Here is a 13,475-nt window from a genome sequence, read left to right on the forward strand (position 1 = left end):
GCTTCCACCAGCTCTTTTTGTTTTGCATTCCCCAGAGAACCAGCTCCCACACTGGTGTTTCTGTCAGACTTCTGCCCCCTCTCTTAAATGTGAAGACCAAGTGGCTTGCTCCCTCGGCTGGGGGAAATTAAACACAGACACATACTGCATGTTTGCATGGCTCACAGGGAGTCACTTCCATCTCACCTGTGGACTAATACCTCTCTCTCTCTCTCTCCCTCTCCCTCCCCCCCCCCTCTCTCTCTATCTCCCTTTTCTATGTTTTTCTCTTTATATACTCTGTAGCTGCCTGAAAATGCTCAACCTGTGGTGAGTCCCTCTCCCCAGTCCACATGTAAGGGGAGTGGACCAGACTAGACTGGGATTGGCAAAGCCTTAGGGATACTGAATGGATTCACATCCTTTCTTATGCCTTAGTCACCCAGACTAAGGAAGTTAGGTCCACGACGTGGGATGGGGCAGACCTTGAACCCAGACATCAATCTTTTCTTTCTTTTCTTTCAAATCCACCTCATTTATCACTGCACTCTTACCAAAAACAATATCTCACAATTTTTTTTAAGTTGAATGAACTTCTTTCCAATTTTCCCCCCAAGTGTAGAAAGATAAGATGTTAGATGTTTTAATAACCATAAAACAATGTTATCATCAGGTAATTATTTTCACCTTTGGCAACATGTTTTGTAACATGGAAATAGACTGGAGGAATTCATAAGTTCCTTAGTGAGTTTCTTGTTGATTTTGGTTAGTTTTTCATCTATAGTAAGAGTCTTTAAAAAAGGAGAACTCCTCAAGGGAAAGATCCACATTTTGTCGTTGATTGGACATTGCTGGGTTTTTTTGTTTGTTTGTTCGTTTTGTTTTGTTGCCTTTATACCTTTATTCTTTTGTGAGAGAATAGTAGGTCAGGGGCTGACAGAAATAGGGAAGCCTGTCTTTTCTTCCAGAAAAGGCTTCTTTAATACAAATGTAGAGAATGTGGGATGTGAAGGAAATTGCTGAAGGATTCATATTGGTGACTTTTTGTAACCCTTCCACACACTCTGCACACCTAAGGTCATATTCTCTTCTGTGATAATAGCCTGCTAGATCCTGACTACTTTATTTTAAAAAGTTATTTTCAGTAACTGGATTGGGCCCTGGTTTTTAAACCCCAACTATCTAAGCCAAATTGTCCACAGGGGTTTATCTAGGAACAGATATGTATTGAAGATGAGAGCTGGGTTTTATGGCAATAGTATTGATAGTGTTAGAGTTTCAAATAGGACATTGGGCCTCTTCATGTGTCTGTGTAATCTAATGTTGTCCTGGTCTATTTTTTCCTGTGAGGTGTCAGTTACATGATCCCAAGTGCAAATACCTTAAGTTCTACTATGTTCATCCAATCTTATGCATAGAGTTCAGAGACTGGGGATGGCAGGGAAGGACAGGGCAAGTAAAGTGGAGGCCCTGTCCAAAGAGCTTAGGTGTCACCCAGCTGTAAAGTGAGTCATACACATGGGAAAAGATAGACTTCTACAGAAGACTGAGAGAGTGAGGAGTCACTGTGAATTCTCAAGGAAGACTTCTAGACACAGTAGGACTTGAACCAATTTTAGAGCAGAGGAAGAGAAAAAAGATGTAATAAAGAAGAGAAACAGCGGGGCTGGGGATTTAGCTCAGTGGTAGAGCGCTTACCTAGGAAGCGCAAGGCCCTGGGTTCAGTCCCCAGCTCCGGAAAAAAAAAAAAGAAGAGAAACAGCAAGGGGGCAGCTTAAAGGAGAGTGCTGAGGTGACCCAGTAGCAAGCAGAGGCCTGTGGGAAGAGTGTTTGATGGCTTGTGAATAAAGACCTAAATCAGTTTTAACTATAACTTGTTAAGAATTTCCGGCCATTCAAAGGAACAACTAGAAGGAGACCTAGGACATAAAGGGAATTGATCACTTACCCTTATTTTGTTCTGAGAGGAACATACCCATGTAGAGTTACTCAGTATAGACTTGGCCTCCAGTCTAGATCCTTTTGCTAGTGGTCACCACAGATACCAAAGCCTTTAAGAATAGATTGTGGGGTTCCTTTTCTCATTGTGGAAGTAAAAGCTTCTACTGCTGCTGAAGCTATATAGGGCTCTAAATACAAAATATGGCTGACTCTGAATGATACCTTCAGCTCATGCATACTCTGGTGATTCAGCAGAAGCACATGGTAATTCCCTGAATTCTTCAAACCTTTTTTTGTCTGTTTGTTTTTGTTTTTAGTGTTTATATTTGAAAACACAAAAAATCATTTTAGGATCCTCCACACACAAAAAAATACAATTTAGAAATTAAGTTTAGAGTTAGTAAACCCACAAAAAACATAGTTTTTTGCTGCTGAAATACTGGTTCTTCATGAAATTTGACTTGTTTACTTAAATACTAAGTTCTATACATTCAAGTTGGCAGATTCAAGTCCCAGTTTCTGGGATGGCCTGATGGTTAAGATCACTTCCAGAGCAAGCAGTTTCATTTCTAAATACCCACATGGTACTCATAACCATCTATAACTCCAGTCCCAAGGGTTGAATGCATTATTCTGACCAGACACACATGGTGCATAGACATACATGCAAACAAAAATACTGTACACATAAAACGAATAAAACTTTTTAAAAACACATGTCACTTTCTAATGCATGTGTATAAATAAGTGCTTTTCTCTAATTCTTCCTCAGTGTTTCCATTAAGGATTATTTTAAGCAATCAAAAGTGTTCATCATTTTTACTTAAAATAATTTATTCAGTTTCCAGATATATATGACACTTTTGTTCACACCAATTAATGGTACTTACAAATGTCATTGAGACAGGTCTTGTTGGGACAGACACACATGTATATACATAATCTATTTGTCTATCTATTGAGGCAAGGTCTCCTATAGCCCAAGTTGGCTTCAAACTTGTTATGTAGCCAAGAATAACTCTCAGAAGAAAATATCACTGTGACCAAATTTTGAAGAAAATATTTTAAAACTCTCTTAAGAACCTCCTGTCTCAAATTGAATGAAATTGCAGTTAAAGGTCACATTGCTATCTATTTAAATGTTTATTTCTGTATTCTGAAAAACTTTCTCCCTCTAGGTATGGTAATACACACCTTTAAATCCTAGCCCTCTGGGAAGCTGAGGCCAGAGGATTGCACATTTGAAGCCAGCCTTGGCTACATAATAATGAGTCCTTGACTCAAAAGAGAATTTCAGGAAAGAAACGTTATCCAAATTTCTAGTGATGAAAATATTAGAAACACCATAAGAAAATACAGTAACACAGGTCTAAAGGGAGGTTGACCAGCTGCAGGGGACGTAGGGGTATTGGCAGGTAGCAGTGGTTCTGTTTCTATACTAACATCCCTTTCACTGAAAACCCCAGGTTTGTTTTCAGCAATTAAGCTCACTAGCTGCTCTTCCAGAGCATGTGGTTTCATTTCCCAGCAGCTCATGACTGTCTCTAAGTCCAGTCCTAGGAGCCTGATGTTTTCTTCATGATTCCATGGCACCAGGCACTCACGTGACACACAGACATCCACATAAAACACATTCATTCACATAACATTATACAAGAAATTTTAAACAACTCTGGAAGAATTAGGTAAGAGACTTAAAAGAGTTTTCTCGGAAGAAGATTTCTTTCAAGGATCAAGCATCTGAGCTTTACTTACAACTTTATTCACTCCCATTCTTTGGCATCGTTGACTCATCCACTGCCTTGTACCACCCTTCTCATTTCTCATCTGTCATTTCTGGGCAGAACATACCTTCTGTATCAATCTTGCCATGGTCCTCAGTGCCCCTTCTCCAGGGCCTGTATGACAGCTACACTTCCTAGTGCAAAGACTGGAATGAGAGCATCCTCAGAGTTGGGGTACACCAGCACTGCCACTCCTCTACAGGCTGTTCCCCCATGAAATGGCACTTGCAGGGCCTCAGCCTTTCCTTTAAGTAAACCAGTTGGGAACCCTGTCTGGAACAGTGGCAGTCTAATTGGGGAATTCCCTGTGACTAGAGTTTCTAGAAGATTAGCTCCTGGGCTTCAGGTCTTGGTTTCCTTGGGATGATTGGCACATGTGCTGGTGTCAGGAGATAAAAGTTCACCTCCCTATGAGCTAGTGCTTCTGCTTACTCCAGGCATCATGTTGGGGACAAGAACAAGGTAGAAAGGATCTTAGTCTTTTATTAGAATCATTTGATTGCCAGGATTCTAGATTTCATAATTGGCGTGAGATATATTTGTCTCAGTTTAGACTCCTTGCCTACTGGCCAGAGAGCTACATTGAACTGCACCGGTATCAAGAGGCATCCAGTGGAGGCTTTTATATGTGCCCCTAGCACCCTCCATCTTGGTTCTAGACAAAGATGGAGTATCTAGGTTAGATGTTAGTCTAGGCAAAGCCTTCTTTATCCTTCCTTCTTCCAGAAATGCCTGTGGCAGCCATGCCGATGGACAGCATTTTGATAATCGGGTAGAGTGGCTGCAACTCAAATCAGCCTTTGCCTTTAGCTTTCTTGACAGATGCCCGCTATTTCCAGTATATGTGTACTGTAGATGGTGGGTGGCCATGTGGGTGGGCACCAGGAGAGAAGAAATCCTACCCCCTGCAGTAAGCAGAAGCAGGCAGAGATCTGCTGAGAGCTGGAGGCTTCTAGGCTGACTTAAAATGTTCTTGTGCCCCAGGTGCTGCTGTTTCTTTAAGAGGAAAAGGAAGAAGACTGCTCAGCGACACAAGTGACCAGTGCCTCCCAGGAGTCCTCAAGTCCTGGGGACTCTGGCTCCAATTGCACCTGCAGCTCCTGCCATTTCTCATTGGAAGGGACTCCTCTGTGGGGGAGGGTAGAGATCCAAACCAAAAAGAAGAAAACAGATGCCCCCAGAAGGAGCCAGTGCAGGCAGCCAGGGCCAAGTGGGCCAGTGGCAATCCCCTCTGTCTGAGCTCTGAGCGGGTCCAGAGCTGCTGCTTCTCCACTGCTTGCCCTTGGGCTATCTGGTTGACTCTCTTCCCATTGTTTACAGTGAAGGTGTCATTCACAAAAACTCAAGGACTACTGTTCTCTTCCCTTCTCTTCCTTTACTCCTGGCTCTTGCACCATCCTCAACCCTCTCCAGCATAGAAACTACTAAGCTAAAGGCTCTGTCAAGAAGCTGGTGGTGTGGCCAAGAAGATAGGGGAAGACGACAGCCCTGGGCTGGAGAACGTCTCCACGTCCCAGATGTGTCTGGTAGTATGGTTTCCTCCTTCTGTGCCTGGGTAACCCCTCAGCCCAGCTGGCCACAGGGTTCTGGTCCCTTTCTTGGTCCCTCCCTCCCTCCCTCCCTCCCTCCTGTGAAGTTACACTCTGGGACACAAGCTGTGAGCAATCTGCAGTCTACTGTCCCTGTGTATTGGCATTCTTAGCTTTTTTGACAAGCAGATCCTTTGCTCCAGGCTGTAGCAAAACAAGCCTGTGGTTCTGAGCAAAGGAGAAGAAACTGACTTTATTGCACTTTTAGTTTGGGGGTTTGTTTTTTTTATTTTGTAAACAACATGGCAGATGCATATTGTGTCTGGTTATATTGGGGGGTTACTTTTTTCTTTTTTCAAGGGGGATGGGCCAGCCAAGCCATTCAGAGAAAATGTGGGTCCAGAGGACATTCTTGATGGAAAGAGTCTGATTTGCAGCACTTGGAAGAGAAGAAGCCAAACTCTGCGTCATCCTGAGTAAATACTCAGGTTGGCAAGGAAACATACTTGAATTTTCATTCATCTTCTCTGCTGCAGAAAAAAGTCCCCACCAGAGCCCCTTGACCTAATCAGCCCAGAGCTGGAAAGCCCAGCTCCTGAGCACTTGGGATGAGCACCGAGCCAGACTGTGACGACCAGAAGGCACCTCACCTCAGAGAGGAGATACTTAACAACAACAACAAAACAAAATTTCTGTTTCCTCCACTGCCAGGGACTTCCTACTAGATAGCCATGTGACTTTCTGTTGACTCGGGGAACAAAATTAGTGACTAAACAGCCACCACCATATTGCCAGTAGTGGACAAAAGAAGGCACCAAATTTGCCTTCCAACTGCCAGAGGAAGCTCAGGATGCAGCATCCTAGGGCCATGAAAAGAAAAATATTTTCTGTCTGCCTGAAGTGAGCTAGAACATTTGGGTCAGTCTGCCTTAGAACCCAGGCCTGTGGAATCTTGGAGCATATCCATGGCAGCAGGCTTAGAACTCGGTACGTGGGCTGCAGTACGCAGGGAAGGTAAGACTGGTTGGTGCTAGGAAATTCCAGGGAAAAGGAAACTGTAATGAAAGGTCTACAATTTATCTTACAATTGAACAGACTCTGTCCAGATAATATGACCACATATCTTAGCATGTTTTCCCCATACACTCCACCTGTCACCATTTTCTTCCCTGGACATACCACCATGAAGCATCACTGGCTGCAGAGTTAACTGCGTGGGGTTACTCTTCCCATGTTCTATTTCATTTGAGATTAGTAGCATTTCCAGATGGTGACTTCTTATACTAGTTGTGGCAAGAAGAATTTTTCATGTGGGAAAAGAGGTCTGTGTCTGGGTATAAAGAGCTAAGCACATAGGACAGTGGCTAGTGACTTAGTGCAGCACAGAACCCTTTGCTTGTTTATGTAGAGGACTGGAAGATGTCAGGACACTTGGTGGTCATGGGTCAAATTTAGTATCGGATGAAGCAGAGAGTTCGTGCGCCTTACCTGTTCTGTGGACCTTGGCTAGGGAATCTCTCCTCCCACTGCCTTCAGACCTGCTCAGCATTTGTGAAGATGGCCACCTGGCTGTTTCTATACATGAAATGTTCTTGTCTGTGAAACAGAGTGGCAGGGAGAAGTCAGGTCAAATCCCTTTCCCATAAGGAATTTGAGTGTTAGGATTTGCTTCCTTTTTACTCTATAGTAGTTAAAGCTCATTACTAAATTTTATATAGTCCCTCGTTTGGCATGTGGGCAACTCTGACTACCCCTACAGAAACTTAAAAATCCTCATCCCAGGAAATGGTGGCAAGGCCTAGAGCATCCTGGCACTCTCTGCCCCACTAAGTGCCTCCCCCACCCTGCTTCCAAGACAAAGCAAAGGCAGTGGCCTGCTTGGCTGCAGGGTGGGGTGCCCTGCAGCTGGGCTTAAGACTTCTTTTTTGTCTTAAAATATTTTTATAGGCTAGCTCTTGAGTGGTTGAACCTGAGTGGTTTGTGGGTGTGGGGGAGGGTCCTTCCTACTACACTGTTGGCACCCTCCAACCCCCACAAATCCCTTAATAAATATTTGGGTTTTGTAGCAAAGGTCCCTTTAAAATGCAGGATGGGTGGTGATCCTTTCAAAGCTATTGACACCCTAAGGTGATCCCAACCCTGAGTAATTCTCTTATCTTCTTTAAAATTAAAATATAACTGAATTCCCCAGGGACAATCTGTTCATCAGTTCAGCCCCCACCCCACCCCACCCCACCCCAGCACGTCAAGCTGCATGCACATCCCTGTTTCTTTTACCTGCCTGACTGCAAACTCAGCCAGATCCACGGGCACAGGCACTCCCTCCATCTTCCTGCATCTAAGTCCACTTACTCCACCTCAGGTATGACACCTGAGGACAGTTTTCTTTAATATTGATGCATTTACTTCCCCTTAAACTAACTCACCTGTTCCCTGAGATGGGGCATTTCATACTGTGCTATTTGGAGTTTTCCTCAAGCTTTGCTGACCTTGAGACATTGCAGTCTGAGCATACTAAGTAAGGTCCAACCGGACCAGGGCTACACCACGGTGTAAAGTGTCCAGGCATACAAGTGGGCTTTCAGAGTACTTACTCAGACTGCCCACAAGGCTGCACTGAATGTGCCAGCAGCTAGTGAGCACTCCTGACTGCCTTAATTAACATTCTTCTATTCTGGGTCTGTCCAGGAGCAAACAGGGTCTGTGAAGGTATGTGTAAGTCAGGTGACTAGCTAAGTCTCCAGTTCAAATTCCCATTTCAGGGGTTGGGGATTTAGCTCAGTGGTAGAGCGCTTGCCTAACAAGCACAAGGCCCTGGGTTTGGTCCTCAGCTCCGGAAAAAAGAAAAGAAAGGAAAAAAAAAAAAAAATCCCATTCCAATTGGAACAAACTGCAGGAAACAGCAAGGATTCCAAGATTTCTGAAAGTGTTAAATTTCCTTTTCATTTTTAGTGAATGACAAGAACTCAGAAAACAGCCGATGTCCACTAGCCAGCTGGTGTCCATTTCTGTAAAATACCTTCCAGTTTAGTTCAGAAGAAAAGTGTGCTGTAGCGCTTATTGAGTGTTGATGTTCAATGTTAGCAACCACGTGAGATGCCACAAGTGTGCTGTTAAAGTGGTTGGTAAGGATCATAGCCTTATTTTAAAAAATAATGTAAAAGATAATTCATTCCCCTCCATGAGCAAGTATGGCTGCATTTCTCAAGAATAACGCCACAGAAGCCTAGAAAGCGTTTCCTCACAAGAACTTGGTCTTAGTTTCTTTTGATCAATCCCTCCCAAGCCCATAGAACTCCTGAATCCCAGCCACCTCTCCCATGTTCATAAGTGAAACCAGTTTTTCACTTTTGTTTAGTTGCTCTGATGATACTTTATCTAGTGTCGGTCATGCCATGGCCTGAGTTTTTAAGACCAGGAGTTGTATGGTCATATAACCAACATTGCCTTTGCTAGGCCACTGCCACCATCCCCTCCATTGCCCCAAGTGGGCAGGTTGATTCCAGAGTCCCTCAGGGAGCCAGAATAACTAGGTACCCATCTGGATTGGCCATTTGGGTAATGAGCACTTACCTCTGGGTTTCTTGATTTTGCAGATTGATGGCCAAGACTCCAGCCTTCCCCATGATGGGTTGGTAGGAATCAAATTAAATCCCTTTGTTTATTGGGCAACTTTGTGTTAAGGGCGTTAGGTTTTTTGTTTTTTGTTTTTTTTGGTTTTTGGTTTGTTTTTTTTTTTGTTGTTGTTGTTGTTTTTTTTTTTTTTTTTGATTATGAAAAAGAAGAGGTCACCATATGGGGCCCTTCTGTGAGTTTGTAAAGTTTTGAGCAGTGTTTTCTTCACCAGTCTTGGGAGTCTCTGATCCAATAACCAGTCTTAACATTTTTTTTTTTTTTTTTTACTTTTGAAAGTAACTAAGTACAGAGATTAGAGTTCTTATTGTATTCAAAATAGTAGACCCCTGAGTGTAGGCAATAGTAGTTGAAATATTTTCTCAAAAAAAACAAAACAAAACAACCAGGAAACCCACTCCAGTATTTATAGATCAGCTTATCAAGAAAAAAAGTGAATATGCACTCAATGTGTCTCTAGTTCAGTTACCAAACTTGATATTATAAAGAAACCTCAGTTGTGTGGACAGGATCCCCCCCCCCCCAAAAAAAAAAAAAAAAAAAAAACTCTTTTCTGGTGCCATCACCACCTTTAGGGTCTAAAAGCAGAGGATCATCTGTGATGATAAGCCAGAAAGGAATGCACAGGCAATTCCCATCCTGATTGCCCCCAAACGTACCTTTCAGGGTTGGTGAAACTTTTTGCTGCCCCTCTTTGGGCACTCCAGACCAAATCCCAGGCCATTCCATGCACCGAAAGCCTTTCAGAAGGCTTACCAATCTGTTAGGAATGTCTCAGGAAACATGAGCCATTTCTTGGGGAATACATGTATTTACAAATGGATGTATGCAGTCTGCTGTATGTGTTTTATTCTCAGAGACAGCACAAGCTCCTGGGAACTGTGTTCCTTAGTGTTCTCAGTGAGCTGCTCAGACCAGTGAGTAAGCTGGCTCTGGGAAAGAGCTATGTTTGTCAAGCAGAGAATGGCAGAAAAAATGAAACCAAAAATGCTATCACTCTCCAATGGAAAGTCGCGTTGATGCAGCAATTCCCATTGGATGTATTACACTCTGATTCATCGTTTGTCTCAAGTGTTACCCATTGTACTCTTTAGAAGGTGTTAGGATGTTGGTCTCAATTTTTTTAAGTAGATGATGTATAATCAGCTATGGAAATCAGTTTTAATTCATGTGTGGATGTGTCTAGTTATTGTTAAATGTTCTTTTTTTTTCCTACTTTTTTAAAGATACGTAATGTTTCATAATCCCTGGCACTGGTCAAAAAAAAAACAGCTGTGAAAAATGAAATTGTATTTTTTAAATGAATGTCAATTTCAAGTGTATTTGAAATGTTTCCTCCAGTTGACAGATTTGAACACCATTAGAGAAGACTTCTTTGCAGAGGAAGTAGCCTTTGGAGAAAGTGGAATGTGGGTCTGGATATGTTATCTCAGAGTAGCCCATTTCATAGGGCACCATGACAACACAAATGTGATCTTTAAGTATACCTCTTCCCCTTGGGGAAGGAAGGACTCAGTTTGCACCCTTTTTGTATGTAAAATAAAATGTCCTACCTTTCTTGGCTACTTTTACTTCCTTGGTTCATTACTTGGTTTTTAGTCTCCTGGTTCATTTCTAAGACTCTGGCTGGGACTGACTGATGGGAATCGATACCTCTTTAAACAAAAATAATGTCTGGAACGTTGGCATTCTACCTTCATTCCTTGGGCTGAATATTGCCCTCTCATCTCCTCTGAGTCTCTTTAAAAGTATTCCAGGGACAACAGAATGGTCTGAAGAGTAAAGGTGCTTGCTGCACAGGTCTGGTGACCTAAATTTAACCCCCAGAGTGTATGTAAAAAAGGTAAGAGAACACTGAACTGTCCTCTGACATCCATGTATATATCGACATGCACCACCACGTACACAATTTTTTTTTAATATCTCAGGTCTGGGAAGACAGCTTGGTAAAGTGCATGCCACACAACTATGAGAACCTAAATTTAGTCCCCAGCACCCATGTGAAAAGTCGGGTATGGTGACACACTTGTAATCTCAGTGCTGGAAAGGAAGAGACCAGCAGTCTCTGGGGCTAGCTTACCAGTCAGTTCAGCCATAAGGCAAACCCCAGCCCCATCGACAGACCTTGTCTCAAAAAATAAAAGGAAAGGGACTGAAAAGATAACTCACAGTTAAGAACTGCATACTGTTCTTGCAGAGGGCACAAGTTCAGGTTCCAGGACCCAGGTCGTACAGGTCACAGTTGCCTGTAAGTCTAGCTCCAAGATAGCCAAAGTTATCTTCTGGCCTCTGTGAGCACCTACATACACTCACACAGGCAAAATACACAAACAGCAAAGAGAAAAAAAAAACTGGCACTTGAAAAACACCAGAAGTTATCCCCTGTCCTCAGCACGTGTCCCTGTTGTGGATTGCCCTGGAGCTGTTTGTATTGTGATGTTAATTCCACTTCCGAAAGAAGGGCTTCGGAGTCGCATTCTTGGTACTCACGTGACTTCATCAGAACCTCCCCATTTTAAATTGTAAAATAAAGGTGAGAGCCAGTGATTGGGCAGGGGAAGGGAAGGTGGAGTTCAAGAGTTGGGGAGAGAGGGGAGAAGGGGCTCAACGGAAGAGAAGGAGGTGGAAGAAAGCTGGATCTCCAGACTGCTTGCTTTTGCTTCAGGTTGCCTAAGATCAGCAAACTAGCAAGCTCTGCCAGCTGCAACCCAAAGAGGCCCCTCCCTGGGAATAAATGAATCAATGAATCACAGAGGACTGCAGTGTTCTGAATCAAACAGCAGAGGGAGACAAAGGTACAAAGGGCTCCGGTCCAGGTAATACATTGATATAAAGTGAGATATATAACCTTTTGATACTTAAAGCTGAAAAATAATATCTTTTGGGCCTTATAGGATGATATTTTGAATGGTTTGACGGGGATGGATTTAAAGGAAACAGGCACCTTATCATTTACCGGTATTGCAATATTTATTCTCTTGATTTACTATGTCTTCTCAAAATACAGGGCCCTAGATAAAAAATTCCTTGCCTTAGAAAAGAGATTACAAGTAACACTAGAACTGAAGGCTCAGGATTTTATAGCTCAAAATAAGCAACAGAAAGAGGAGAATGATGGCTGGAGACAAGAGATGCTAGAACAGAATTTGCTGAAGTTCATAGAGGAGTCTGAGCAACAGGGAGAAAAGCTTAAGATTTGGCAAGGTGGCCTGGAGGAAACACTAGAACTAATGGTTCAGGATTTCATAAGTCAAAATAAGCAACAGAAAGAAGAGAATGAAGGTTGGAGACAGGAGCTGGAAGAGACGCTAGAAAAAAGAATTCAACAGTTCACAGATCAGGCTGAACAGCAAGGAGATGGAGATAAAATCTGGAAGCAAAGCCTAGAGGATAATTTACTAAAGCTAGCAAATCAAAATAAGGCAGATGCTGCAATATCAGAATTGCAATGTAGAGAGCCGCTAAGACTATGGAAGTGAGGCCTAGAACAGAAGACACAAGACATTATAGAGCAGCATGGACAACAGAAAGAGAGATCTAAGACTTGGCAACGTGGCCTAGAGGAAAAACTAGAACTGAAGACACAGGAAATTATAGATCAGAAAGATGGAAATGAAGGTGGGAGACGGAGCTGGAAAACACGTTAGAACAAAAGCTGCAGCAGCTCACAGATCAGACTGAGCAGCAAAGAGAAAAGAATGAGGACTGGAAGCAAGACTTGGAGAAGAGCCTTTTAAAATTAATCAATCAAAATAAAATGGACAGCCTATTATCAGAACTGCGATATAAAGAAAAAATGAAAATGTGGAGGCAGAACCTTGAACAGAGAATACAGGAACTCAAAGAACAGGAAGAGCGACAAAAGGAGAGATATGAAGTGTGGGCTCAGACCTTAAGGGAGGAATTTAAATTTTCAATTAAGGAAAATATTCAGGTAGAGACGCGAGATAAAATTAGAGAAATCCAACCTAAGGTTATTAGAAAACAAACCTTAGCCTATCCGGTTAATACACAACAAAGACCTCCAGACGATGATCATCCACAGGGTTATGAAGAATTTGAATGGCACCTCAGGGATGTGTTAGAACTGAAGAAATTTAAACAAAGTGTCACTATTTTGGGAATGCATTCGCCATTTGTAAAACAAATCCTAATTTCTTGGGCTATTAAAAATAGAATAGGGGCTGGGGATTTAGCTCAGTGGTAGAGTGCTTACCTAGGAAGCACAATGCCCTGGTTCGGTCCCCAGCTCAAAAAAACAAACAAACAAACAAAAAAATAGAATAATCCCCCAAGACTGGAAGGATATGGCAAGAGCAATAGTAGAGCCTGCTGAAAACTTACAGTGGATCTCATGGTGGAGGGAAGAGGCAAGAGAGCTAGCACGACGAAACAGAGCTAGGGGTAGAGAGATTTCCACAGATCAACTACTTGGTGAGGGTCTCTTTGCTGAGGTGGAGGTGCAGGCTGTATATGATGAAGAAACTCTGGCATTGTGTCGATTGTCAGCCTTAAAAACCTGGGACATAGTTGCAGAATCAGGGAAAAGACTTGAACCATTCACTCAGGTCATACAAGGTCCTAAAGAAACCTTCCCTGACTTTTTACA

The 13,475-nt window shown here is 42.7% G+C and overlaps 1 protein-coding gene across 8 annotated transcripts in view; it reads left to right on the plus strand.

Annotated features, from left to right (window-relative positions):
- The window catches only part of Csnk1g1 (casein kinase 1, gamma 1), a 137,178-nt gene extending 126,741 nt beyond the window's left edge, over positions 1-10,437 (plus strand). For all 8 annotated transcript variants that reach the window (NM_001431619.1, NM_001431621.1, NM_001431618.1 and 5 more), the window contains 1 exon segment: positions 4,689-10,437. In NM_001431619.1, coding sequence (NP_001418548.1) covers positions 4,689-4,743 — 55 coding nt within the window. In that variant the 3' untranslated portion in view covers positions 4,744-10,437.
- Positions 10,438-13,475: the final 3,038 nt, after the last annotated feature.

Source organism: Rattus norvegicus, chromosome 8 (genome assembly GCF_021556685.1).
Source record: "Rattus norvegicus strain SHRSP/BbbUtx chromosome 8, alternate assembly SHRSP_T2T, whole genome shotgun sequence".
NCBI classification, from domain to species: domain Eukaryota; kingdom Metazoa; phylum Chordata; class Mammalia; order Rodentia; family Muridae; genus Rattus; species Rattus norvegicus.